The sequence below is a fragment of the Arvicola amphibius genome, chromosome 3 (genome assembly GCF_903992535.2).
Source record: "Arvicola amphibius chromosome 3, mArvAmp1.2, whole genome shotgun sequence".
Classification (NCBI taxonomy): Eukaryota; Metazoa; Chordata; class Mammalia; order Rodentia; family Cricetidae; genus Arvicola; species Arvicola amphibius.
In genome coordinates, this window is record NC_052049.1 from 5,074,870 (window position 1) to 5,098,244 (window position 23,375).

Here is a 23,375-nt window from a genome sequence, read left to right on the forward strand (position 1 = left end):
CCTGTGCCCTACAGCTTCTTCCTGAGGTGTGGCAGTGCCACCCATTCGGTTCTCAGTTGTGTAAAATCAATTTATCTGTGACCTCAGGAGAACAAAATGTCCTGTCTGGAGTTCTGTCATGTCAAAGGCCATTTTTTTTTTTTTTTTTACATTTCCTCCCAGAGAAACACAGAAGCAATGTTTGTATGGTGGCCAGGGAAGTTTCCCTACATGACCGAGAAGAACCCAAGAGGTGCTCCTGTCAACCCCTCCCCTACAGAATGCGTGCAAAATGGGAAGCCAGCGCACAAAACAAACACAGCTGCTACCAAAGGGAGGCGAGCTTTCCTTTTATTCAGGTGTTCAGAATGAACTGGTATGGTGTCATTTTAAATAAACCCAGTGAAAGTCCTTGCGCTGGAGCTTATGAGCATGAGGGAGAAAGTGCGGTGCCCCAGCCCCCTTAGATAGTCATGTGCTCACCCCCCCCCCCGGGGTCAAAGTGCATCCCTGCAGCTGCAGATAACATGGCTAAGAGAGTGAGGCTGGAGGGCACTCCCTGGCCAGCGCACCGCAACGTGCCCTATAAACCGCCAGAAGGCTTCAGGCTGGAGTGATGTGCCCAAAGCCAGGCTCCTTGATGCTGGGGATGTCGTTCTTCCTGTAGAAGTCGGTCTGCACGTGGTTCACACGGCCGTAGCCTCTGTTCAGGGGCTCGATGGGCTGATTGATGCGTTTCCCATACACGGAGGACATCAGCACCGGCACGACCCTTTCCTGTTCCTGGGAAGAAGAAATATGCAGACACCATCGTAAGCACAGAAGCCGTTCTGCCCATAGTGCATCAGCACAGTGGCCCATCCTTCCACGGCATCTCACCCAGGTGACATCTCGGTGATTCCTGCATGCCTGCAGCTGCAAAGCCAGGGACCCTAGTCCCTCTACCATCATCCGCTATCCACTGAAGACATGACATCAGTTGTGGTCTGATTTCAGGTGCTGTCCCTCCTCCTTCTGTCCCCTCCCCGCCCTTTCCCAGCCCACCCCCTACCAGCCCCTCTTTGCCCCCGCACACAGAGCAGCAGCCTTGAGCTTCCAGCTCTCTTCTTCCCACTGGCCCCGCTTGGCAGGTTTGCTGCCAAAGAGCTCCAATGACTCAAGTCTCTGGGTGTCATAGGGAGTCTTTCCTGACTCCTCCTCTCCCCAGAACTTCCTCATCCCCCTTCACTGTCCCTGTGTTTTAAAGGGCTTTCTGTGCCTGCTGTCCATCGATGTGGAACGGGTTGTTTCTTTGCTGCTTGCTCCTTTCTTTGCCAGAACTGGGCTCTGAGAGGACGGGGGCTTGCTTCTTAGTCATGAAGCATGTCTGTGAAATAAGCGATGTCACGGTGCCTTCGTCCTTTAACTCCAGCCCACATTAAGGGAATAAAGAGCGCGTGGCAGCAGGAACCGCTGGCCTTACACGTGTGAAATGAGCATTCGGCTCTTCTACCACATCGGCAGACTTGGCGATCTGAGTGACAGCCACGGGGGAAGAATCCAGTGGCTCGACAGAATCCCACCGGAAGCTTGGGTATCATGATGTCCGTGTGATGCGCGGTCTAATAGTCTCTGAGTACTCAGCCCGACTGCTAAAAAGCCTGCCACCCTCATTCAGAACTGACAACCATGTCAAAAGGCAGACATGTCTGACGCAGACCAGGAGAGACTCAGCCTGGCCCAGGGGAGGAAGCGCCCGCAGCACCTGTGACCCTGTGACCCTGACAGAGGAGCCACTTCTGCCAGCCACCTCCCTCTGTAGCTGTAGCTGGTTCCAGATAATTCCTCCCTTTGGGGAACATGGGGGACATCAAAGCAAAGCATCCCACATGCTGGATACTTGAGGAAAATAGAGATCAGTGTACCTAGAAAAGCTGTGGTAGCCGGGCACAGTGTGTAAGTGAGCAAGGACTCCTATCCGTTGGATAAAAAGCACTTCCTAGTTTGATTCTGCCTAAATTGTTCAGTTCCCTGGAACCAATCAGAAAAACTTAATGCAAGACTGGCATCACAGAAGGATTTTAACTTCTCAGTACAGCAAAATAAATGCAAGCCACATAAATAAAGCTACATACAGCAATGGAACACACTGTCAAATGTTTGCATATGGTCACATATACATGCACAACCCTGTATATACACACAAATATAAACACACATGTTCATACATGTGCATAAACAATGTGCAAGTGTGTATTTGCATAGATATCTGTGTGTTCTCACATACATGCAGATAAATGTGTGTGAAAATGTGTGCACAGGCACACGCACATATATATTCACATTTAATATAGACACATGTATGCACAAGATCACATACACATAATACAAGCATGTGTCCCAAACACACATGTATTGCATATATGCACATATTCACACTGTATGTGTGTACACATTTATGCATGGGCACACACACATGCACATAGTTCTGTTGGTTTATTAGCATCATTAGTATATCTTACCTCCTCACTAATATGAAGTCCCAGGTTTTTGGCATGTTCTCTATCATCTCGATGTAGTTTCTGGTTATAATCTAGTCTCCTCTTAAAAACACAGTCATAGAGGGAGATGACCCCTGTCTGGGAATAAGCAGAGATGGTCACAGTGTGCTGGAAGGCTGAGCCACTGATATCTGATACAGCTCTGAAACCAGCACTCAGTGGGGACCGGAGTGTGCAGACTGGGGAGGGTCAGCACATGGCAGACCTGGCTATGACCTGGAGCAGAGAGGAGCTGAGGCCCCACCAGCAAGAGCAGTGCTGTGAGGATTGAGTCTGAATGTGGGGAGGGGGTCCACAGCACCTCTCCTCTGCCCCCCAGTGTTCCTCCTCGAGACATTCCTCAGGGGCTGTCCCTGTTGACGCTTCTGCAGTAGCTCAAACCTAAGTCCATTTCTTTGCTATGTGAGAATTATGTGCACCAAGAGGTTCATAAAATGTGTTTTTCAGTTTAGAGACTGGGGGTTCAAGATCAAGGTGGGCAGATTCACCCCTTGGGGAGGGTCGTTTTCTGCTTCTCACAGGGCCCCTTTTCTCTGCATCATCACAAGGGAGAAAGAGCACACAGCTCGCTTAGGCCTCTTTGATGGAAGCACAAAACCCATTCATGAGGGCCCCACCCTCAAGACCTGATCTCCCAAAAACACACCTACTGACCACATGTCTGATGATTATGCTTCTTGCATGGGATGTAAATACTCAGACCAGGCTGGAGTAAATCTTCTCTATCTATCTGAATAAGGAGGTGTGTTGACCGAGGTTTCCCACCTGGTCCCACAGTCATACGGTCCCAAAGAAAAGAAACACACAGAGGTCTACATTAATCATAAGCTGATTGACCTATTAGCTCAGGCTTCTTAGTAACTTTTTCTTACATCTTATATATTTGCCCATTATTCTTGTCTGTGTTAGTCACGTGGCTTGGTACCTTTCATCAGCGAGGCATTCTCATCTTACTTCCTCTCTGTGTGGGTGAGGACTCTTCCCAGAATTTTCCTGTTCTCATTGCCCTGCCTCTACTTCCTGCCTGGTTGCCCCACCTATACTTCTGCCTGGCTACTGGCCAATCAGCATTTTTTAAAAAAAAATAATACAAGTGACAGCATAAAAGACCGTTGTCCCACAGCAGAGGTGTGTGTGTATGTGTGTGTGTGTATAGTGTGTGTGTGCATGTGTGTATATGCGTGTGTATGTGTGTACATGTGTTTGTGTATGTGTGTGTGCATGTGTGTTTATGCATGTGTGTATTGTGTATATGTGTTTGTGTATGTGTGTGTGCATGTGTGTATGTGTGTATATGTGTGTATGTGTGTGTGCATGTGTGTATAGTGTATATGTGTTTGTGTATTTCTACTTTTCTTATTTCTCAGAGTGTCTAATACAACCTTATTCTGCTATAAAAGGTCGTCAGTAACTGGATGCTGACAGCACAATTAAAAAGGAATTACACTTCAAGCTGCTGGCCAGCGGAGAAACGGTCTATATGTAAACCTCCCCTACAATGATTTTCTATATATCTCTGACTTTCTTCTTCAAGTTTTTCTTAGTTAATCTGCTTGTGTGGCAAAATAAATAATTTATGTGTTAGATGGTATGTAATCTTCACCTCACATCAGACGTGGGTTGGTTGCCCAGATTCCTTTGGCAGCAAAGCCAGACTTGGCTTCTCCATGGGATTTGACCTGAGCACCAGCTGTCACACACACTGAGGTGGTTTCGTTTGGGTGTGTGCTTGTTGGTTTGCTCCTGATAATGATGCTAGAGAAATTTCCTCCATGGGACAGTGGAAAGAAAGGATTCACACACACGTTGAGTGGGCTGGGAAACGCCGTGACCCTGTTTACAGAGTGCAGGAACCCGGGGATGCCGGCAGTGATGGGAATGGCTGGCAATGCAGCTTCCAGCAATCAGGACATTCATGGATCATACGCAGGTAGATTTGGGGAGACAGCTCTCACCTGGCAGTGCCCTGATGTGACCACCATCCAGTGAGGGAAACAATGTGGTTTTTAAGAATCGCTGTTCCAAGATTCGTAAGATTTTTGCCAGTAGTCTGATGTGCAGGGAGCTTTCACTCACTGGCAGAATCCGCCTGACTAAACTCAGAGACAGTCCATGTCTGTCACTGGAGGCTGTGACTCCTGTCTGCATGACTGCTGGTCATTAGTGTGTCTCTGCCAACTACCCTGGGTGTGTGTCTCCTGAAAGGAACACATGATCTGGAAGAAGGTTCCTTAAAGACTAACTCCATGGAGAATTGATGAATTATCAGCATTTAGTGCTGTAAAATTGGCTAATGCCTTGTGTCTTCACATCACATTGCAGACAAAAGTAAATTCTAGATGAAATAGGAAAATAAGAGAAAAAGAAAATCCATAAGGGGCCTCCTACACAGAAAAGCAATAAGGAAAATGTCACAAAGAAAACATCAATCACTTTGACTCTATAAAATTAGATATTTGCCTATCAAATAAATCTCAGATTCTTTAAAAACCCATTTTAAGGCCTGACAGGGAAACTTCAGAGTCTTGAACACTCCGTGCAGATCTGTTGCTGCAGAAGCTGGTGGGCCGTCAGCCCTCACGGGCAAAGAAAAGACTTCTGGGAGAAACAGCAGGGGCCCCTCAGTAGCACAAAGGAAATCAAGCACGATGCCCACTCTGCAGGGCTGGTGGGTGTAAATTCTCCCCAGGTCGGTCCCAGCCCAGATCCAGGACTTTCCAGGCACAAAGCTATTGGCCAAGCCAAGGCCAGGCTTGCAGCAAAACAAGAATAAAATAACCTGAGAGCCCGTCACACCGTGATAGTCTCACGTTCACAGAACATGTTTTAATTTGGTTTTTATTTGTGTGTATGTGTGTGCGAGTGGTGTAGGAGGTTCTTCTGTTCATGTGTTGCTTTCATTGGTTAATGAATGAAGAAACTGCTTTGGGCTTGATAGGGCAGAACTCAGGTAGGCAGAGAAGACAGAACTGAATTCTGGGAGGAAGAAAACAGAGAGAGAGAGAGAGAGAGACAGACAGAGAGACAGAGACAGACAGAGAGAGAGAGACAGAGACAGACAGAGAGAGAGACAGAGAGAGAGAGAGAGAGAGAGAGAGAGAGAGAGCGCGCTGTTATGGAGCTGCCAGAGACAGACATGCTGAATCTTTCCCGATAGGCCACTGCCACGTGGTAATACACAGATTAATAGAAATGGGTTAAATCAAGATGTAAGAGTTAGCCAATAAGAAGTTAGAGCTAATGGGCCATGCAGTGATTTAATTAATACAGTTTCTGTGTGGTTATTTTGGGTGTAAGCTAGCCGGGCAGCCAGGACAAACAAGGGACCCTCTCCCTACGTGCGAGGGAAGCCATATGTGTAAAGGTGGCTGCAGAAGCCAGCAGAGGGCACTGGATCCCCTGGAGTTGGAGCTACTCAGCTATGAGCCATCTGATGAGGGTGGCAAAAGCTAAATTCGGGTCCCTTGGAAGGAAAAGCAGCAAGGACTTTGTGCTGCTGAGGCGTCTCTTGTGGTGACGTAAGCCATCGATGGTAGTCAGGCTGCTCTCTGCTTTCTGTGGCTTCCCTGGAAGCCCTCCTCCACTGGCTACACCGCGCTGTCTGTAGATTTAGAGAGCAGCCACAGCTCCCAATATGATCACACTTGTGATCAAGTAGTTTTCTTCTGCACTCTGAAAACCATATATAAAAGTGGAAGTGAACGGTGCTCCCCGTGCCACGCCCAACAATGCTCCCACTGGGTAAGTAGCTGCTCAGGTGAGGGGAACCTGCATGGGAAGAGGGGCAACACCAGCAGGAAGGGAACAGTTGCTGAGATCGGCCTGAGCTGGATGTATTTCTTGCCCCATGCTCTCAACCAGGCTAACCTTCCTGGGTGGAGTGGGTCCTATCCGGGCCCTGAGCTGATCTGAGAAGAACAAAAGGCAGGACAGACTCAAGAAGAAAAGGAGCATGTAACCGCTGTTACCCAAATGCAACCTCGCGGGGAAAAGAGAGCAATAGTCTACTGCTTTTCATTGTAATGAGGTGATCTAAAACTCTGTAAAAAGGAGTAGCTGAGAGTCCATGCTGCCTCCCTATCCAGGGTGTTGCAAGCGCCTGGGGCACCTTGATCGGGATTAGGGGTTTAACTGCTTCTGGGCATGGACTGATGAGAACTGTAGGCAGTGCTCCCTGGCTCTGTTCTACCCCACTGTGTGTGCACTGCATATTCAGAACATTACAGCGTAGTAAATGAACTTTTCTCTCATTGAAGAATAGGCATAAGAAGGGAAAAAATGTTCCCGGCAGACGGGCAGCCTCACTGAGTGATGGCTGCCCACCGCCAGCGTCTAGGCAGAACCGAAGTGTGTCTCCCATTGCTGATATTTCATCTGTTGTTCTTTCGCTCCTTGTGGCTTGAAGCAAAATGATTTTAATAAAAACCAATTGGAACTGAGATTCTATCACAATACAGACTTGGTGCCGCACAATTAAAATCACTCTCAGAATCACCTTTGTCTCTCTGATTTAGCTTGTTTAAAAAAAAAAAAAAAGAGCCAAACACAAAATACTAGTTGTGACCTCTGTCTTTGTCTGCTTGTGCATTTAAGCCTTGCTTAAACATGGTACCACCACGTGCTACTTGTGGTGTCTGATGTCCGACTCTCTGTTTACCTCCTGTGCCCCCAACCCCTGACACAAAGCAGTCTCCGGCCAGTTGTATGTGTGGATGTTATCTGTGCAATGGGGTCTTGTGTCTTCCGCTCCCATCATGGGTTAGGTCTATGCCTTCTGTAGTGTGGAAATAGGTCCAGGTTGGGAGATTTGATATCGATTGCTAGGTATTAAGGGCTGAAACTTGATCTGAACATAGTGTAAAAGAGATGGTACCTTCTGAGATGATTGTCATTAGGTGGGGTTGTCAGGGCAATCTGGTGGCTATATTCTGAGTGAAGCCAAGGAAGTACGTGTGTGCACATTCCTGGCCTCTCAGTGTGGTTTGCACTACTATAAAAAGCATAGGTGTGCACACTCCCAGACTGACAGCGTGCCCTGCACAGATCCTGGACATTCAGCCAATGAGACCACTAGCACATTGGTTTCTGGAAACCTCAGAACCGTGCCCTAAATAAACATTTTCTTTAAAGGACGCACAGTCTCGGGTATTTCGTTATAGTGGTGGAAAGTGACTTTAAAATAACTGACGGTGCCATTTTAATCTCCAGTAGAAACCTGACGACCTTACTTTAAGTGAGACTATAGTCTGAGCATGGGAACAGACCGCCAGACTAAAACATATGAAATACAATAAATACTAAAATTTTCCAAATAAATTAAGGGGACATGGGAAAGTAGAGTGGCACAGAATAAGGGATGGTAAATTCTCGTTCGCTCTCAGCTCGTGGGCAGACCTGGGCATCACAGGTGGGCACACAACAGTTCCACAACCAGAGCTCAGCAGAGCAACCTCTCAGGTTCTGTGGACCGAGCTGTGTCGTCCAGAAGTTCACATGCTGATGTCTTATACTGGGGAATGCAGATTGCTGCCCTACTGAAGCAGGCTTGCTGAAGACGTACTTGGTTACGTACTAGCATAAGGCAGTACTACACAGGGTGCCTGGTTGCTCTTGTGAAGGACGAATTTGAACATAGACTAAGGACAAATTTGAACCTAGACTCATATATCAGGAAGGACAGTGTAACCAGAACAGGAAGATGGCCGTCAAGAGAAACAAGGGGACGAGAGCTGAGTTTTCCCTCTGAGCTGCACAAGCGACCAGACTTTCACCCTCCAGGACTCTGAAAGGTGAGTTTCCGTTGCTTTAAGCCACCAGGCCTGCATGGCACTTTGTGCCATACTGCTGGCCTACGCACTTGGTAAAGCAGCTATCTTTGGAACTGCAGGGAAGCCAGAATGGGGTGCGAGCAGAGGCTATTGCAGCAGGGCTGGGAGCCTAAGGAGCATGCTCCTCTGGGTAAACTGAGATTGCTGGCCACCTGAGCAGACAACACTCAGATACAATCACACTCTACTGCCGAGGTCCAGGGGATTGCCTCTCCAGGCACATGAGCACTTCTACCCAACGGGCTGTGAGCTCAAGTGGCCTGTGGCTCCTTAGGCTTAGTACTGAAGAGCCAGTATCCAGGGTCACAGGCAGCATGGAGCGGGAGCAGCCTGTGAGCTTGCTGCTGAGTGACCAAACCTAGCAGGGACACACTGCCATACAACTGGAAATGTACCGTGAGAGGTAGCACGGCTGAGCTCTGTGGACTCACCTGTTGCTGCTGCATGACCCGTGGGTGACTGAGGAAGGCAGCTCCCCGCTGTGGGCTACAAGGCCTGACCTCCACCCTGAGGTTGCGGGTTTTTATGACATCCTGCGTCTCTTCTCCTACCTTGGAAGTACTCCTATTCCCAGAAGTTACATACACTCTCACACAAACAATAGTTGTGAGATTTAGAATAAACTGGGACTCTGGTCCTTTCTTTTTTCCTCCTTTTCATTTGACACTAAATATATAAATAGTCTTCTTTCTCAGATCAAATTGTTCAGTTGGAAGCTCTGCCTCAGCCCCACTCCTCCCTCTCCAACCCTGCCCCCCTCAGAAAGATCACCAAAGTCCAGGCTCCTCTCCCCCGCCCCTGAAGTTCACGAGTGTCCCTACAGGATTTTTAAGCTCTGGGTATTTAAGCTCTGGTCCCTAGACCTGCCGTGTGATTTTCCTCCTCCCTCTCCACCGTACTTCTGGGAGACTGGAAAGGTCACCCAAGAGCGCTTGGTTCATTAAACCTTTCCTTTTAATTCGACTTGATCTGGCTTATTGTGTCGGCGGAGAAACCTACTATCAAGATATCCAAAAATACCTGACTTAAATTAATTAAATTCTGTGAGAAAGACACAAGAGATGTGCCTATTTTCACAATCTTTTTGACAATTTGATACATGTTTATATATACACATATATTACAATGTATTATGATCATATTCACCCCATTTACCTCTCTTATCTACCTCCCACTTCTGATTACCCGTGTGTGTGTGTGTGTGTGTGTGTGTGTGTGAGAGAGAGAGAGAAAGAGAGAGAGAGAGAGAGAGAGAGGAACATGGATAGGGAAAGAGCCTATGTGGTAAGGATATAAAAATAAGTAAATAAGTAAAATTTTAAAATAAATAGCTCTCATTACAATTTATGTTATTTTAAAAAGAGAGGCAGTGGGTTGTCCTATCACTGCCGCTGCAGCTGTCCCGCACTCACGCCGGACAGAAATGAGAAGTGAACCAGTGCCTGTCATATTACACTTATTATCTTCAGCCAGTGTTGCACTTACATGAAACCAACCACTAACTGCAGAAAATTCTGCCTCGTTGTTAGTGATTGCTGATTCCTCAGGTGTAAATAATCCCACTGTGAGGTCTAGCGGGATGGCTCCGTGGTTACAAACTCTTATACTTGCAAAGGATTTGAATTTGGTTCCCAGAAGCTTCATGGCTTTCACCTGCCTGTAATCTAGTTCCAGGGGATATGATACCCTCTTCTGGACTCTGTGGGTACCAGGCATGCGCAGACGTACATACAAAAAAAAAATACCCATACACATAAAAAGTAAATTTTAAATTAAAAAAGAAGTTCCCACTGGGGACATTTGAGGGCAGCCAACCAAGTGCAGAGTCCAGAAATAATGTTTAAAATGTGTTTTGTGAGTTAGAAGTAGCAACTGGCTGAGTGAGCCAATTAAGCGCATCTCGGCCCACACTGACTTAAGTGCCAATCACCTGTGAATGGTTGCTACTTCTCCCCTCAAAGCCACAGCGCTCAGACCTCCTCTTGCCCACAAACACCTGACCTGCTTTCAAAGCAGAAAATCCCTAAGGTCACTGATTTCCTAAGGGCCTCCTTTGACTTCCGATGAACTCAGAGTGTCTCTGTGTGGGCCGGGCAGTGTGCTGAGCTAAGAGAATTTTCATAGCACTCAGTGCTGTAGTTTAGAGCTGCAGTTCCCCAGAGACAGGAATCAGAACCTTCAAAGGACTGCTTAACTGTTCTCTGTGGCTTGCCTGTGGACAAGATCCCGTTCCCTCCCCTGGAAGATTGGGATCAGAAGCTTCGGCAGCTTTTACAACTCCTCAAATAATCTGAGACTATTTTACTCTCGAACTGAAGTCAGCAGAATTCCTCTGAGCTGACACGTGTCTCTCACACACCGGAAGAGTTCTCGGGCTCCACTGGTTCTGCCTCAGTTCTCAGGCCTGCCTCACCCAGGGGAGACCCGGTGACGCAGAGACAGCTGTGCCCCCTCCCCTGATGCTAGCTCCTCACTGGCTAGGCGCCCAGGGGTTCAAGACACACATCAGGTAAGGATGATCCCCAGAGGCTTAAAACTCAGCTGTCTTCTGCTTGCAATCATTCTAACTTCTGCTAGGGCTAGAACATGCTTTGTGATCCCTGGAAGCTCATGCGTTGGAACTTGGTCCCTGGGGTGGCAGTAACGTGGGATGCCGGTGTGCTTTTAAGAGCCAGGGCCTGCCAGGGGTGGATGGGAGGTTGTGAGGGTCTGCTTCCTGGCCGCAGACATGACGGTTTACCCTGTGGTGTGTTCCACTGGCACCCCCCTCCCGAGATGGTGTGGACAAAGAGCACATTCAACACAGACCAAGGGCTGCTGCTGAGAACTTCAATCTTCCAACACTGGAGCTAAAGAAACTGTTCTTTTAATTTTTACTTTTTTCCCAGCAGAAAGTTTAAAAAAAAACAAATAAGCAAAAGACGTGAAACAGAAAAAACTTACTTTCCTCATTAATCATGTAAGATTAATTGCCAAGAACCTTAGAATCTTATTAGAGTATGGAAAAGCTGGTTTAATATTACCTCATCAAACTGTGAAATAAAAAAATGTCGGGGTACACTGCTCCATGAACAGAGCGCGCTCAGCTGGGATTAGCAGCGCGTGCCTACGATGCTAGCACCTGAAGCACAGGCACAGCACAAGTCTGGATTCACCTCCTCTGCTTACTGAGTTCCAGGCCAGCTTGGACAACATTAACAAATCCTATCTCAAAAGAAGAAATAGAAAAAGGGAAAGAACAGGAGGGGGGTTGGGGAAAGGAGGAGAAGGAGGAGGTTTAGGCACAAAAATGCTCTCCTTATAGACTTGAGGACCTGAACGCAACCCCCACACCCCACATTAAAAAAATAAATAACTAAAAAGTCAGGTGCAGTGGCTCCCACTTATCATTACAGAATTAGGAGGCAGAGACAGGCAGAACGCTGAGGGTCACTGGCCAGCCACTCTAGCTTCCTTGACAATCTCCAGATCATCGAGAGACCCTGTCAACACCCACAGCTGCCCTCTGGTCTCCATCATGCGCATACAGAGACCTGTACTCCCTACATAACACACAGATGAGAAGTATGTACATACTTGTGTGACCCTCTGTATGTGAACACATCATCAGACTCATATTGTTGCACATAGAGGCACACAGCAAGGAGATGCCACGCCAGCTTGTGGGCAGTGTTGCTGCAGGTAGAAACACTCTCCCTGTGGGAAGACACACTCGCCTCCTCCCTCCCTCATTCCTCCTCAGTGCTGAGTTCCCAAAAGGAGCTGGGCCTCTCCCTTTAGAAGATTCCACTTGCCTAGGATGAAGACACTGTACTCTGCACTCCTGGTAGAGCTTGCTGTTCCCAGGGACAGGTAACTGAGCAACAGGCATGCAGCTAGCACAGGTGAGAGGCACCTGTGATCCATACCAACCACCGCAGGTGTAGAGTACTAAACCACACCTAATCCAAACAGAAACCCCTGTTTACTAAGTGCATCTTCTTTTAAAAAAAACAAATAGTGGCTTCTTCGTTTTTAAAACTTCCCATTTCATGTATGCATCTCTCCTTTATCCACCCATGTAGCAGGTGTTTATGGAGGTCCAAGGGCAAGTCCTTGTTTTGATTGGTTAGGAGATAGCATGACAGAAATTAATCCTGGCCCGGAGACAGCTGATAATTCACTAGGGGGAAACACAACAGTAAGATAAGCAAGTTAAATGTTGAGTAGATGAGAATAGGTGCAGAGGAAAAAGAAGAAAAAGGAGCAAGAGAGGGAGTGGGCATGCAGAGAGGTGCCCTGCATTCTGCTAGCATGGCTGGGAGTGTACGCGTCTACTGAAGAGCCAAAACAAGACCCCTAGATCCTAGAGACATCAGCCTCAGCATGGTGGCTGCCTCTCCAGCTGCTTAAGAGCACTCAAATACACATGGCCAAATATGGCTAACATCTAAAGGGCACCATACAGTGAGGGCTCAGGGGAGCACACCCGTGTACTGGATACTAGCTGTGCACCCCTGTGTACTGGACACTGGCTGTGTACCCCTGTGTACTGGATACTAGCTGTGCACCCCTGTGTACTGGACACTGGCTGTGCACCCCTGTGCACTGGACACTGGCTGTACACACCTGTGTGCTGGATACTAGCTGTGCACTCCTGTGCACTGGACACTGGCTGTGCACACCTGTGCACTGGACACTGGCTGTCTACCCCTGTGCACTGGACACTGGCTGTGCACCCCTGTGCACTGGATACTGGCTGTGCACCCCTGTGTACTGGATACTAGCTGTACACCATGTGCACTGGACACTGGCTGTGCACCCCTGTGCACTTGACATTGGCTGTCTGCCCTGTGTACTGGACACTGGCTGTCTGCCCCTGTGCACTGGACACTGGCTGTGCACCCCTGTGTGCTGGACACTGGCTGTATGCCCCTGTGCACTGGACACTGGCTGTGCAACCCTGTGCACTGGACACTGACTGTGCACCCCTGTGCACTGGACACTGGCTGTGCACCCCTGTGCTCTGGACACTGGCTGTGCACCCCTGTGTAGTGGACACTGGCTGTGCGCCCCTGTGCGCTGGACACTGGCTGTGTCCTTGGGACTCTACTTTGCAGCTCTGGGCAGACTGCATAAGCTTTCTCACACACAGGAAGGTCTCGCTACCCTAGACCAAGGACGTTCCACAGGGAGGGAGGGAGCACTCCTGGAACACAAGGATGCCATCAGCCCTTGCCTCCACGTCTAAGATTCCGCACATGAAGAAGGGATTCCCGCTAATCCCAGCAAAGCCAGCGTGGGGCCTGTGGAACACAGCTTTCTACGATCTGCCCTAGCACGCCGGAAAACACATTCTAAAGCCACTTAGGCAATTTCTTTTTCATGTAACTGTTAGACTTTGGGGGATTTAATCAAAACCTTCATAACAGGGTATTCTCTTCCAACTCGGCTTTTCCGTTCCAGAGGCAGAAGTGCTGTGCACAACAGCAGAAGAAAAAAGTAATTTAAAAATGTCATTGAACTGAATCTGCTTTGCTGCCTCTGGAACCATAGCTCTTAGGGAAACACGGACTGCTAGCGCCCCCTAGGGAGCAGTACCGGAGCTGGTCACATTTTAGACAGCAGCTTGAGAGGCCATCCTATCTAGGGACAATAGCAGGGCTATAAATAACTTGGCAGCCTGCAAAGCACGGATGTGGGGGCTTCCTGGGGTGGATGAATTAGAGGACGGGGCAGCGGGTGGATGCTCATCTTTACTGCAGTCCTCTGAATTAATCTCTGACAGTGAAGGACAGTCAGGTATGGGAGCGATTGGCTGCTGGGAGTGGGCATGTAGTGCAAAGAATCATCAGTCCCTACAGCAAAGGAACAATAGGTGCGTTTACAGGGCTTGCTGCATTTCATATCCTAGACCTTATTTTTTTTTTAATGAGGCAGGGTATCTCACTAAACCTGGAGCTCACTGATTCTGCTAAACTGGCTTGCCAGGGAACTCTGAGATCTTCCTGTCGATCTTCCAAGCACGGGGACTAGGATTACAAGCACAGCAGCACAGCAGCACAGCAGCACAGCAGCACAGCACATATGAGGGATGGGGATTGGAACAAGGGTCCCGATGCTTATGCAACTGCACTGTCTTCTCAGCCCCCGCTGTGTCTGTTCTTATGTGAGCTCTGTGCAGTTGGATCTGCGTGTCTCATGGATGGCAAAAATGGCATAAAGGGTTTGTGCCTTGGGCCAGAGAACAACACTAGTGGACCTGGAGACAATATTTCTGTACAGGACTCCTGACCCACTGATGGTTTAATTTTTTTAACTTTTAGTTTATTCCTATAGTTTATTCCTATGCTTTGGATCTTAAATGTGCCACAAAGCTCATGTGTTGCAGGCTAGGTCCCTAGATGATGTCTTTATTGGGTGGTGGAAGAAATGAAAGAAGCTGGACCCAGTGAGCTAGATGATTGGGGTGTGTTCTTGAAAATTGCTCCACTCCCTCGCTCTCTCTGCTTTTGCTTTCCAGTCATGGGTAAAGTAAAAAAAAACTTTGTCTGACAGGAGCAGGATTGAGCCAGCAACCTGGGCCACAACCCAGCCCTACACGAAGTACTACAAGGAAAACTCCAACTGAAGGAAATTAGCAACATCAACAAAAATAGACAATTGATGATCTCACAGCAGCAAATCTCAGAGAAGGGAAAAACACACAAATTAATATCACCAATAATGAAAACTAAATTAACAGGAGATAGCAATCACTGGTTATTAATATCTTAAAATAAATGGACTCAACTCGCCTATAAAAAGACACAGGCTAATAGACTGAATACAAAAACAGAATCCATCCTTCTGCTGCATACAAGAAACACACCTCAACCTCAAAGACACATCTCCTCGGAGTAAAGGGTTGGGAAAAACTTCTAATCAAATGAACCTAAGAAACAAGCTGGTGTAGCTATCCTAATATCTAACAAAATAGACTTCAAACTAAAATCATTCAAAAGAGACAAAGAAGGACATTTTATATTAGTCACAGAAAAAATCCATCAAGAGGAAATATCAATACTGAACATCTATGCCCCAAATACAAGGGCACCCACATATGTAAAAAAACTTATAAAGCTTAATCATATATTAAACCACACACACTAATAGTGGGAGATTTCAACACTCCACTCTCACCACTAGACAGGTCAGTCAGAAAAAAAATGAACAGAGAAATAAGGGAACTAACAGATGTTATGACTCAAATAGACTTAACGGACATCTATAGAATATTCTGTCCAAACATAAAAAAAAAATATACTTTCTTCTCAGTACCTCATGGAACCTTCTCAAAAATTGACTACATACTCAGTAACAAAGAAACCTCAACAGATACAAAAAAAAATGGAATAACCCCATGTATCTTATCGGATCACCAAGGCTTAAAACTAGAATTCAACCACAACACAAATTCCAGAAAGCCCACAAACACATGGAAATTAAACAATGCTCACCTGAATCATCAATGGATCAAGGTAGAAATAAAGAAAGAAATTAAAGACTTCCTAAAAGTCAATGACAATGACCACACAACATACCCAAATTTATGAACACACTGAAAGCAGTGTTAAGAGGCAAGTTCATAGCACTAAACGCCTACATAAAGAAGCTGGAAAAATCCCACACTAGTGGATTAACAGAACATTTGAAAACTTTAGAACAAAAAGAAGCAAACTCACCCAAGAGACCTAGATGGCAGGAAATAATCAAATTGAGAACTGAAATCAACAAAATAGAAACAAAGAAAACAATACAAAGAATCAATGAGACAAAGAGTTGGTTCTTTGAGAAAATCAACAAAATAGACAAACCTTTATCCAAACTAGCCAAAAGGCAGAGAAAATATCCAAATTAATAAAATCAAAATGAAAAGGGGGACATAACAACAGACATGAAGGAATTCCAGAGAATCATCAAGTCATATTTCAAAAATCTGTACTCCACAAAATTGGAAAACTTAAAGGAAAAAGACGACTTTCTGGATAAATATCACTTACCAAAATTAAATCAAGACCACATAAGCGAATTAAACAGACCTATAACTGCTAAAGAAATAGAAACAGTCTTCAAAAGTCCACCAACCAAAAAAAGCCCAGGACCAGATGGTTTCAGCTCAGAATTCTACAAGATTTTCAAAGAAGGACTAATACCAATACTCTGCAAATTGTTCCACACAATAGAAACAGAAGAAACATTGCCAAATTCTTTTTATGAGGCTACAATTATCCTGATACCCAAACCACAGAAAGACAATACTAAGAGAATTACAGACCAATCTCACTCATGAACATTGATGTAAAAATACTAAATAAAATACTGGCAAATCAAATCCAAAAATATATCAGAACCATCATCCATGATGGTCAAGTCAGCTTCATCCCAGAGATTCAGGGATAGTTCAACATACAAAAATCTGTCAACATAATTCACCATATGAAGAAAATGGAAAATAAAAACCACATAATCATCTCATTAGATGCTGAAAAAACTTTTGACAAAATACAACATCCCTTCATGATAAAGGTCTTGGAGAGAGCAGGGATACAAGAAACACACCTAAACATAATAAAGGCAATATACAGCAAGCCAACAGCAAGCATCAAACTAAAAGAAGAGAAACTCACAGTGATCCCATTGAAATCAGGGACAAGACAAAGTTGTCCACTCTCTCCATATATATTTAATATACTTCTTGAGGTCCTACCTAGAGCAATAAGACAACAAAAGGAGATCAAGGGGATACAAATCAAACTCTCATTATTTGCTCATGATATTATAGTTTACATAAGCACCCCCAAAAATTCTACCATGGATCTTCTACAACTCATAAACACTTTCAGTAATGTAGCAGGATACAAGATTAACTCAAAAAAATCAGTAGCCTTCCTTTACACCGATGATAAATGGGCTGAGAAAGAAATCAGAGAAACATCACATATCACAATAGCCACAAATAGCATAAAATATCTTGGAGTAGCTCTAACCAAACAAGTATGACAAGAACTTTAAATCTTTGAAGAAAGATATTGAAGAAGACACCAGAAAGTGGAAAGATCTCCCATGCTCTTGGGTAGGTAGAATTAACATAGTAAAAATGGAAATCTTACCAAAAGCAATCTGCAGATTCAATACAATGCCCATCAAAATCCCAGCAAAATTCTTCAAAGACCTTGAAAGAACAGTACTCAACTTCATATGGAAAAACAAAAATCCCAGGATAGCCAAAATAGTTCTGTACAATAAAGGAACTTCTGGAGGCATTGCAATCCCTGACTTCAAACTCTACTACAGAGCTACAGTACTGAAAACAGCCTGATATTGCCATAAAAACAGACAGGAGGACCAATGTAACTGAATCAAGGACCCGGATATTAATCCACACACCTATGAACACCTTATTTTTGACAAAGAAGCAAAAAATATCAAGTGGAAAAAAGAAAGCATATTTAACAAATGGTGCTGACATAACTGGATATCAACATGTAGAAGAATGAAAAGATATCCATATCTATCACCATGCACAAAACTCAAGTCCAAATGGATCAAAGATCTCAACATAAAGTCAGCCACATTAAACCTCATAGAAGACAAAGTGGGAAGTACATTTGAATGCATTGACACAGGAGACCACTTCCTAAATATAATCCCGGTAGCACAGACACTGAGAGAAACAATAAATGGGCCCTCCTGAAACTGAAAAGCTTCTGTAAAGCAAAGGACACAGTCAACAAGACAAAACGACAGCCTACAGAATTGGAAAAGATCTTCACCAACCCCACATCAGACAGAGGTCTGATCTCAAAAATATACAAAGAACTCAAGAAATTGGTCATCAAAAGAACAAATAATCCAATTAAAAAAGTGGAGTACAGACCTAAACAGAGAACTCTCAACAGAGAAATCTAAAATGGCTGAAAGACACTTAAGGAAATGTTCAACATTCTTAGTCATCAGAAAAATGCAAATCAAAACAACTCTGAGATTTCATCTACACCTGTAAGAATGGCCAAGATCAAAAACACTGATGACAACTTATGCTGGAGAGGTTGTGGGGTAAAGGGAACACTTCTGCATTGCTGGTGGGAGTGCAAGCTGGTATAGCCCCTTTGGGTATCAGTATGGTGATTTCTCAAAAAATTAGAAAACAACCCTCCTCAAGATCTAGCAATACCACTCTTGGGTATATATCCAAAGGATGCTCAATTGTACCACAAGGACATGTGCTCAGCTATGTTCATAGCAACATCGTTTGTCATAGCCAGAACCTGGAAACAACTAAATGCCCCTCGACTAAAGAATAGATAAGAAAAATATGGTACATTTACACAATGGAGTACTACACAGCAGTAAAAAAAAATGACATTTTGAAATTTGCATGCAAATGAATGGAGCTAGAAAACATCATATTGAGTGAGGTAACCCAGACCCAGAAAGACAATTATCATATCTACTCACTCATAAGTGGCTTTTAAACATAAAGCAAAGAAAACCAGCCTACAAATCACAATCCCAGAGAACCTATATAACAACGAGAATCCTAAGAGAGACATACATAGATATAATCTACGTGGGAAGTAGAAAAAGACAAGATCTCCTGAGTAAATTGGGAGCTTGGGAATCATGGGATAGGGTTGAAGGGGAGGCGAGAGGCAGGGAGGGGAGCAGAGAAAAATGCAGAGCTCAATAAAATCAGTTTTCAAAACGACTTTGTCCACCACACATTTGCACCGGGACACGCTGCACCACAGGACCAAGTGACTGCGCACTGAAACCGCCAGCCAGCGCCAGCCCTTTCTCCCTTTGGTTGGTTTAAGGCAGGTAAATTGTCTGGCAGAAAGCTAACCATCACGCTGAGTAAAACACCTGAAGGGCATGCGTGGTCATCAACTATCTGGGTCTAGTCCAGCTATCACTACAGCATACGACAGAGTGGGTGGTTTTAAAACAACAGGTTTTATTTCTTACTGTTTGGAGCCTGGGATGCCCGAAGTTAAGATTCTGTATGGTTCAGTGTCTGGTAAGGGCCTGATCCAAGCTTTGTAACTGGTACCTTCTTGTGGTGTTTTCTCATGGCAGGAGGAGTGAGATGTCCCTGAGCCCTCTCGGGCTGTGATTCTATTTATAGAAGTTTCACCTCATGACCTAAGCACCTCCAAAAGCAACTACTCCTAAAGCCAACACCTTAGGGAAATAGGATTTCTGCATGCAAATTTTGGGGTTGGGAGCAGACTTTCAGAACACAGCACTGCCGTCAGAACTAGGTAATACTGCTGTTCCGCTTGAGTCAACCCTGTAGATGTGTGCATGGGTGACTCTCAGAAAACCTCATCCAAAATTCATTATTTTAATATTAATATTAACCCTCATTATTCTAAATAACCAAGAGATCAGGGAATTCGCTTTTTCAGTCCTACTACTGGCTAAAAAGCAGCCCATGCTCTCTTGAGGAGTATACGTGAGTACCACAGGTAGATAGCTGGTCAGGAGAATCTGGAGATGTGTTTTGCAGCCTTCATTGCTCTTGAGACAATCTTGACATTGGTGGCTGTGTTTGCATCTTTTCCTTTTGTGTACTAGAAAGGCTTCAGGCTTTAACCGTGTTTGTAACTCTGGTTACTAAAATTGTGCTACATCAATGCAGCAGAACAGGCTGTAGGAATCCTTTTTTTGTAAGGTGATGGGCAGTAAATTTTTAAGGTGTTGCAGGTTGCCTAGTTTCTGTGAAAACTACTCAACTCAGAGAGGAAACCATGGACAATATGAGGTTAGTGGCGGTGGGGCTGTGTTCTAATTAAACTTTATTTAGAAGGGAGTGGGCAGATTGTGGCTAGAGCTGGAGGTACAAACAATGAAAAATAAAAAAAAAAAGTGGAAAAGAAACAAAATAGAAAGAAGAATAACGCCAAAGCTGCAGAGCCTGAAGAAGCTGCACTGGACCTGCATGGAACAGGTGAAGAGGTGGAGCCTTGATGGGGTGGAAGAGACGCACTGGTGCTGTCAGTGGAAACTGGAAAATCATGTATGTTATCCAGAATGAACAGAAATGTTTAACTCTCAAGCCACTGTTAAAGGAAAAGTTGATACAAAGAGAAAATGTCTATCTGACGGCGAACCTGATGCTAACAAATCCAGGGGGAAGGGGGCATTGCTGACAAAGCAAGGTGCTGCTCCAGGGGTCCCAGTGTTCAAGGGAGGGGAGGCAGACGACGCTGAGAAGTGATAATCTCATAAACAGAAGGGCTTACAGTTGCTAACTTGGTTTGCTAAAACTGCTAAATAGCGCCGGGCGATGGTGGCGCACGCCTTTAATCCCAGCACTCGGGAGGCAGAGGCAGGCGGATCTCTGAGTTCGAGGCCAGCCTGGTCTACAAAAGCTAGTTCCAGGACAGGCTCTAGAAACTACAGGGAAACCCTGTCTCGAAAAAACAAACAAACAAAAAAAAAACTGCTAAATAGCCACATGAACGAAGAGGCTTAAACAACCACCGTACGTGCGATCTTGGTGCTGGCAGCCAACAGCATGAAATCAGTAGTTCTCAGGGTTGTTTCTCCAGAGGCCTGTGAGGAAAGACTGTTCCAGGCTGCATTCCTCAGCTGGCCCTGTAGTATATCCTCCCCCCAAGCCTTTGTTCTACATTTTCACATCTTCTACGCCTGTCTGTCTCTGAAAGCTTCCCTCTGCAGGTATATTGGGCTAGGAGCGACCTCGACAGTTCACCTCAGTCTGATTGCCGCTGCTTTAGACTTAGGCCTCTGGAGAAGTTTGTATTCTGTGGTACTTGGAATCAGGACTCTACAGCGGTAATTTTAAGAGTCCGGACACCGAAGTTGCCTGTGGCTGGGGTGCCTGAGCTACGTAATGTGTGCCTGACCTCCTGTGGGCTCAAGTGTTGGGAAGGAAGAGGATTTATCTGAGCTCTGGGGTTGCCAGTAGCAAGATAGGAAGGATGCATTATGTAGGAACACATTAGACGCTGCAAAAGAACAAATGGCCTCCTTCATCCCAGACACTTGAGTCATCCACACCCCTCTTCTGGACACCTCATGCAGTGCCACAGCAAAAACCTGGGGGATCAGGTCCTGCATTGCTTCTTGGGGCCAAGCATCCATATCTGGTGTCTCTTTTCCACAATGCCACCCTGAATCTTGTATCCTAAGTAGGGTACGCTGATGATGTTTAGTCACAATAGTGAAAAGGAGGAACAAATGACCCCACACAGCCTAAATCTGCCTTTCCCATATCAGTGCCTGGTGGACAGAGCAAAGTGGCTGCCTCAGACCATGGAGTCATGAGCAAGACCAACCAGTGCCCAGTGTTCCAACCTGGACCACAGCTTCCCAGCCCAGTTCTCTCTGCGCCCACCTGTCACACTCTGTGCTGGGTAGTTTAATGTCAATTTGACACAAACTAAAGCCATTGGAGAAGAGGGTACCTCAATTAAGACAGTGTTTCCTTAAGATCAGGCTGTGGGCAAGCATGTAAAGCGTTTTCTTAATTAGTGATTGCTGGGGGAGGGCCCAGTCCGTTGTGGGTGGTGCCATCCCTGGTCTACAAGAAAGCAGGCTGAGCAAGCCAGAAAACAGCACCCCTCCGTGGCCTCTGCATCAGCTTCGTCCCCCAGGTTCCTGCCCTGTTTGAGTTCCTGTTCTGATTTTCTTTAATGATGATGTGGAAGTGTGCACCGAATAAACCCTTTCCTCCCCAGCTTGCTTTTGGTTATGGTGTTTATCATAGAAACGGTAACTCTAAGACACTCTCCTTACTGTTTCTACCATGTAGAGGCCATGGGCATTGTAACTGGGGCTAGGGTTTGTTTCCGCTGCTGCCTCAGACCTGATACAGACAGCACGGGAAGCTGAGCCTCCTTAAGCAGAGCATCTCTGGTACTCAGTGAGCATCCTACCCCCCCTCACCCCTCCACCCCGCCTCCTCCACAATAGCTCCTGAGCAGAAAGGGCAACCCAGTGTCCTGATGGTAGTCACTGAGCCTTTTAGGGAGCAGATGACTAGTGGCTTCTCTGCTGCTCCCAGAGGGGTTCCACTGGCCAGCTCCCCACTGTGGCTCTGATTGCCTGATCTCTCTATACACACCCCTCCTCCTGGCTCCTCACTCTCAGCCCATTGCACTGGCATCAGGCTCACCCCTGCCCATCCTCACTTCCTGAGAGGCCTACACCCAGTCGTGGCGGCCGGCCGTATTCTTGAGTTGGTTGTGCCTAGGCTCAGTAGAAGGGCTCTCTCTTGCCTGCTAAGCATGTCTGACCCACTACTGTCAGCATATCACCCTCCAGCCCCTTCATAAGCAGTCACATGGAGCAGTGCCCCAGACTCCGGTATTCAACCCTCGCGACAGTCAGACTTACAGCCCCCGACCAACCCTTGTAACGGCTGTAAACTAGAGGCTTTCATGTTCTCCACAGTGTAGCAATCATACCCTGTCCCCCTATACAATTCCTCTGCAGCTCAATAGAGTTTGTCCTTGGCACTACCCTCCGCCATATAGCCGCACCATCTCTGATGCCACTTGCTCTGTAACCCTCGCGCCTTAACCTCAACAATTGGCAGGTTGCCCCTGGCACCATCCTAAACGCTCGGTCCTAGCACTCTGGCCAGACTGTTACACTACCCCTGAAGCCCTGTCCCATCACAATCTGAACAGACCCAGTCCTGTGGCCCCGCCCAGGCCTCTCCCCAGCACTGAAGCCCCGCCTCCATCACATCCCTTGCAGCCTCCAGGCCCCTCCCTGGTAGTGCGAGCCCCGCTCCTCCCCTCGCTCTGCTGGACCAGCTCACCTGGCTCTCGCGGCTAAAGTAGCTGAGCTCTTTGGGTTCCTGGTGCCGCGGTGGGATGTAGCTGAAAGCTGGCACCGCTGACATGGGCAGAGCTCGGGGCTTGCCCCGCAGTGTGGAGGCAGTGATTTCCTCCTCTTCTTCCCCATCTGCCACTCCCCCCTCCTCCTCTTCCCCCTTTTCCTCTTTTTCTTTCTTATTGCCGGGGTCCAT

The 23,375-nt window shown here is 46.3% G+C and overlaps 1 protein-coding gene across 1 annotated transcript; it reads right to left on the reverse strand.

The window, feature by feature from the left end:
• Positions 1-582: 582 nt before the first annotated feature.
• On the reverse strand, positions 583-23,375 carry C3H5orf49 (chromosome 3 C5orf49 homolog). The gene is made up of 3 exons (XM_038321326.1): positions 23,166-23,375; positions 2,481-2,597; positions 583-762 (listed from the first exon to the last, which is right to left on the reverse strand). The coding sequence occupies exons 1-3, from the start codon at positions 23,373-23,375 to the stop codon at positions 583-585; spliced, it is 507 nt and encodes a 168-aa protein (XP_038177254.1).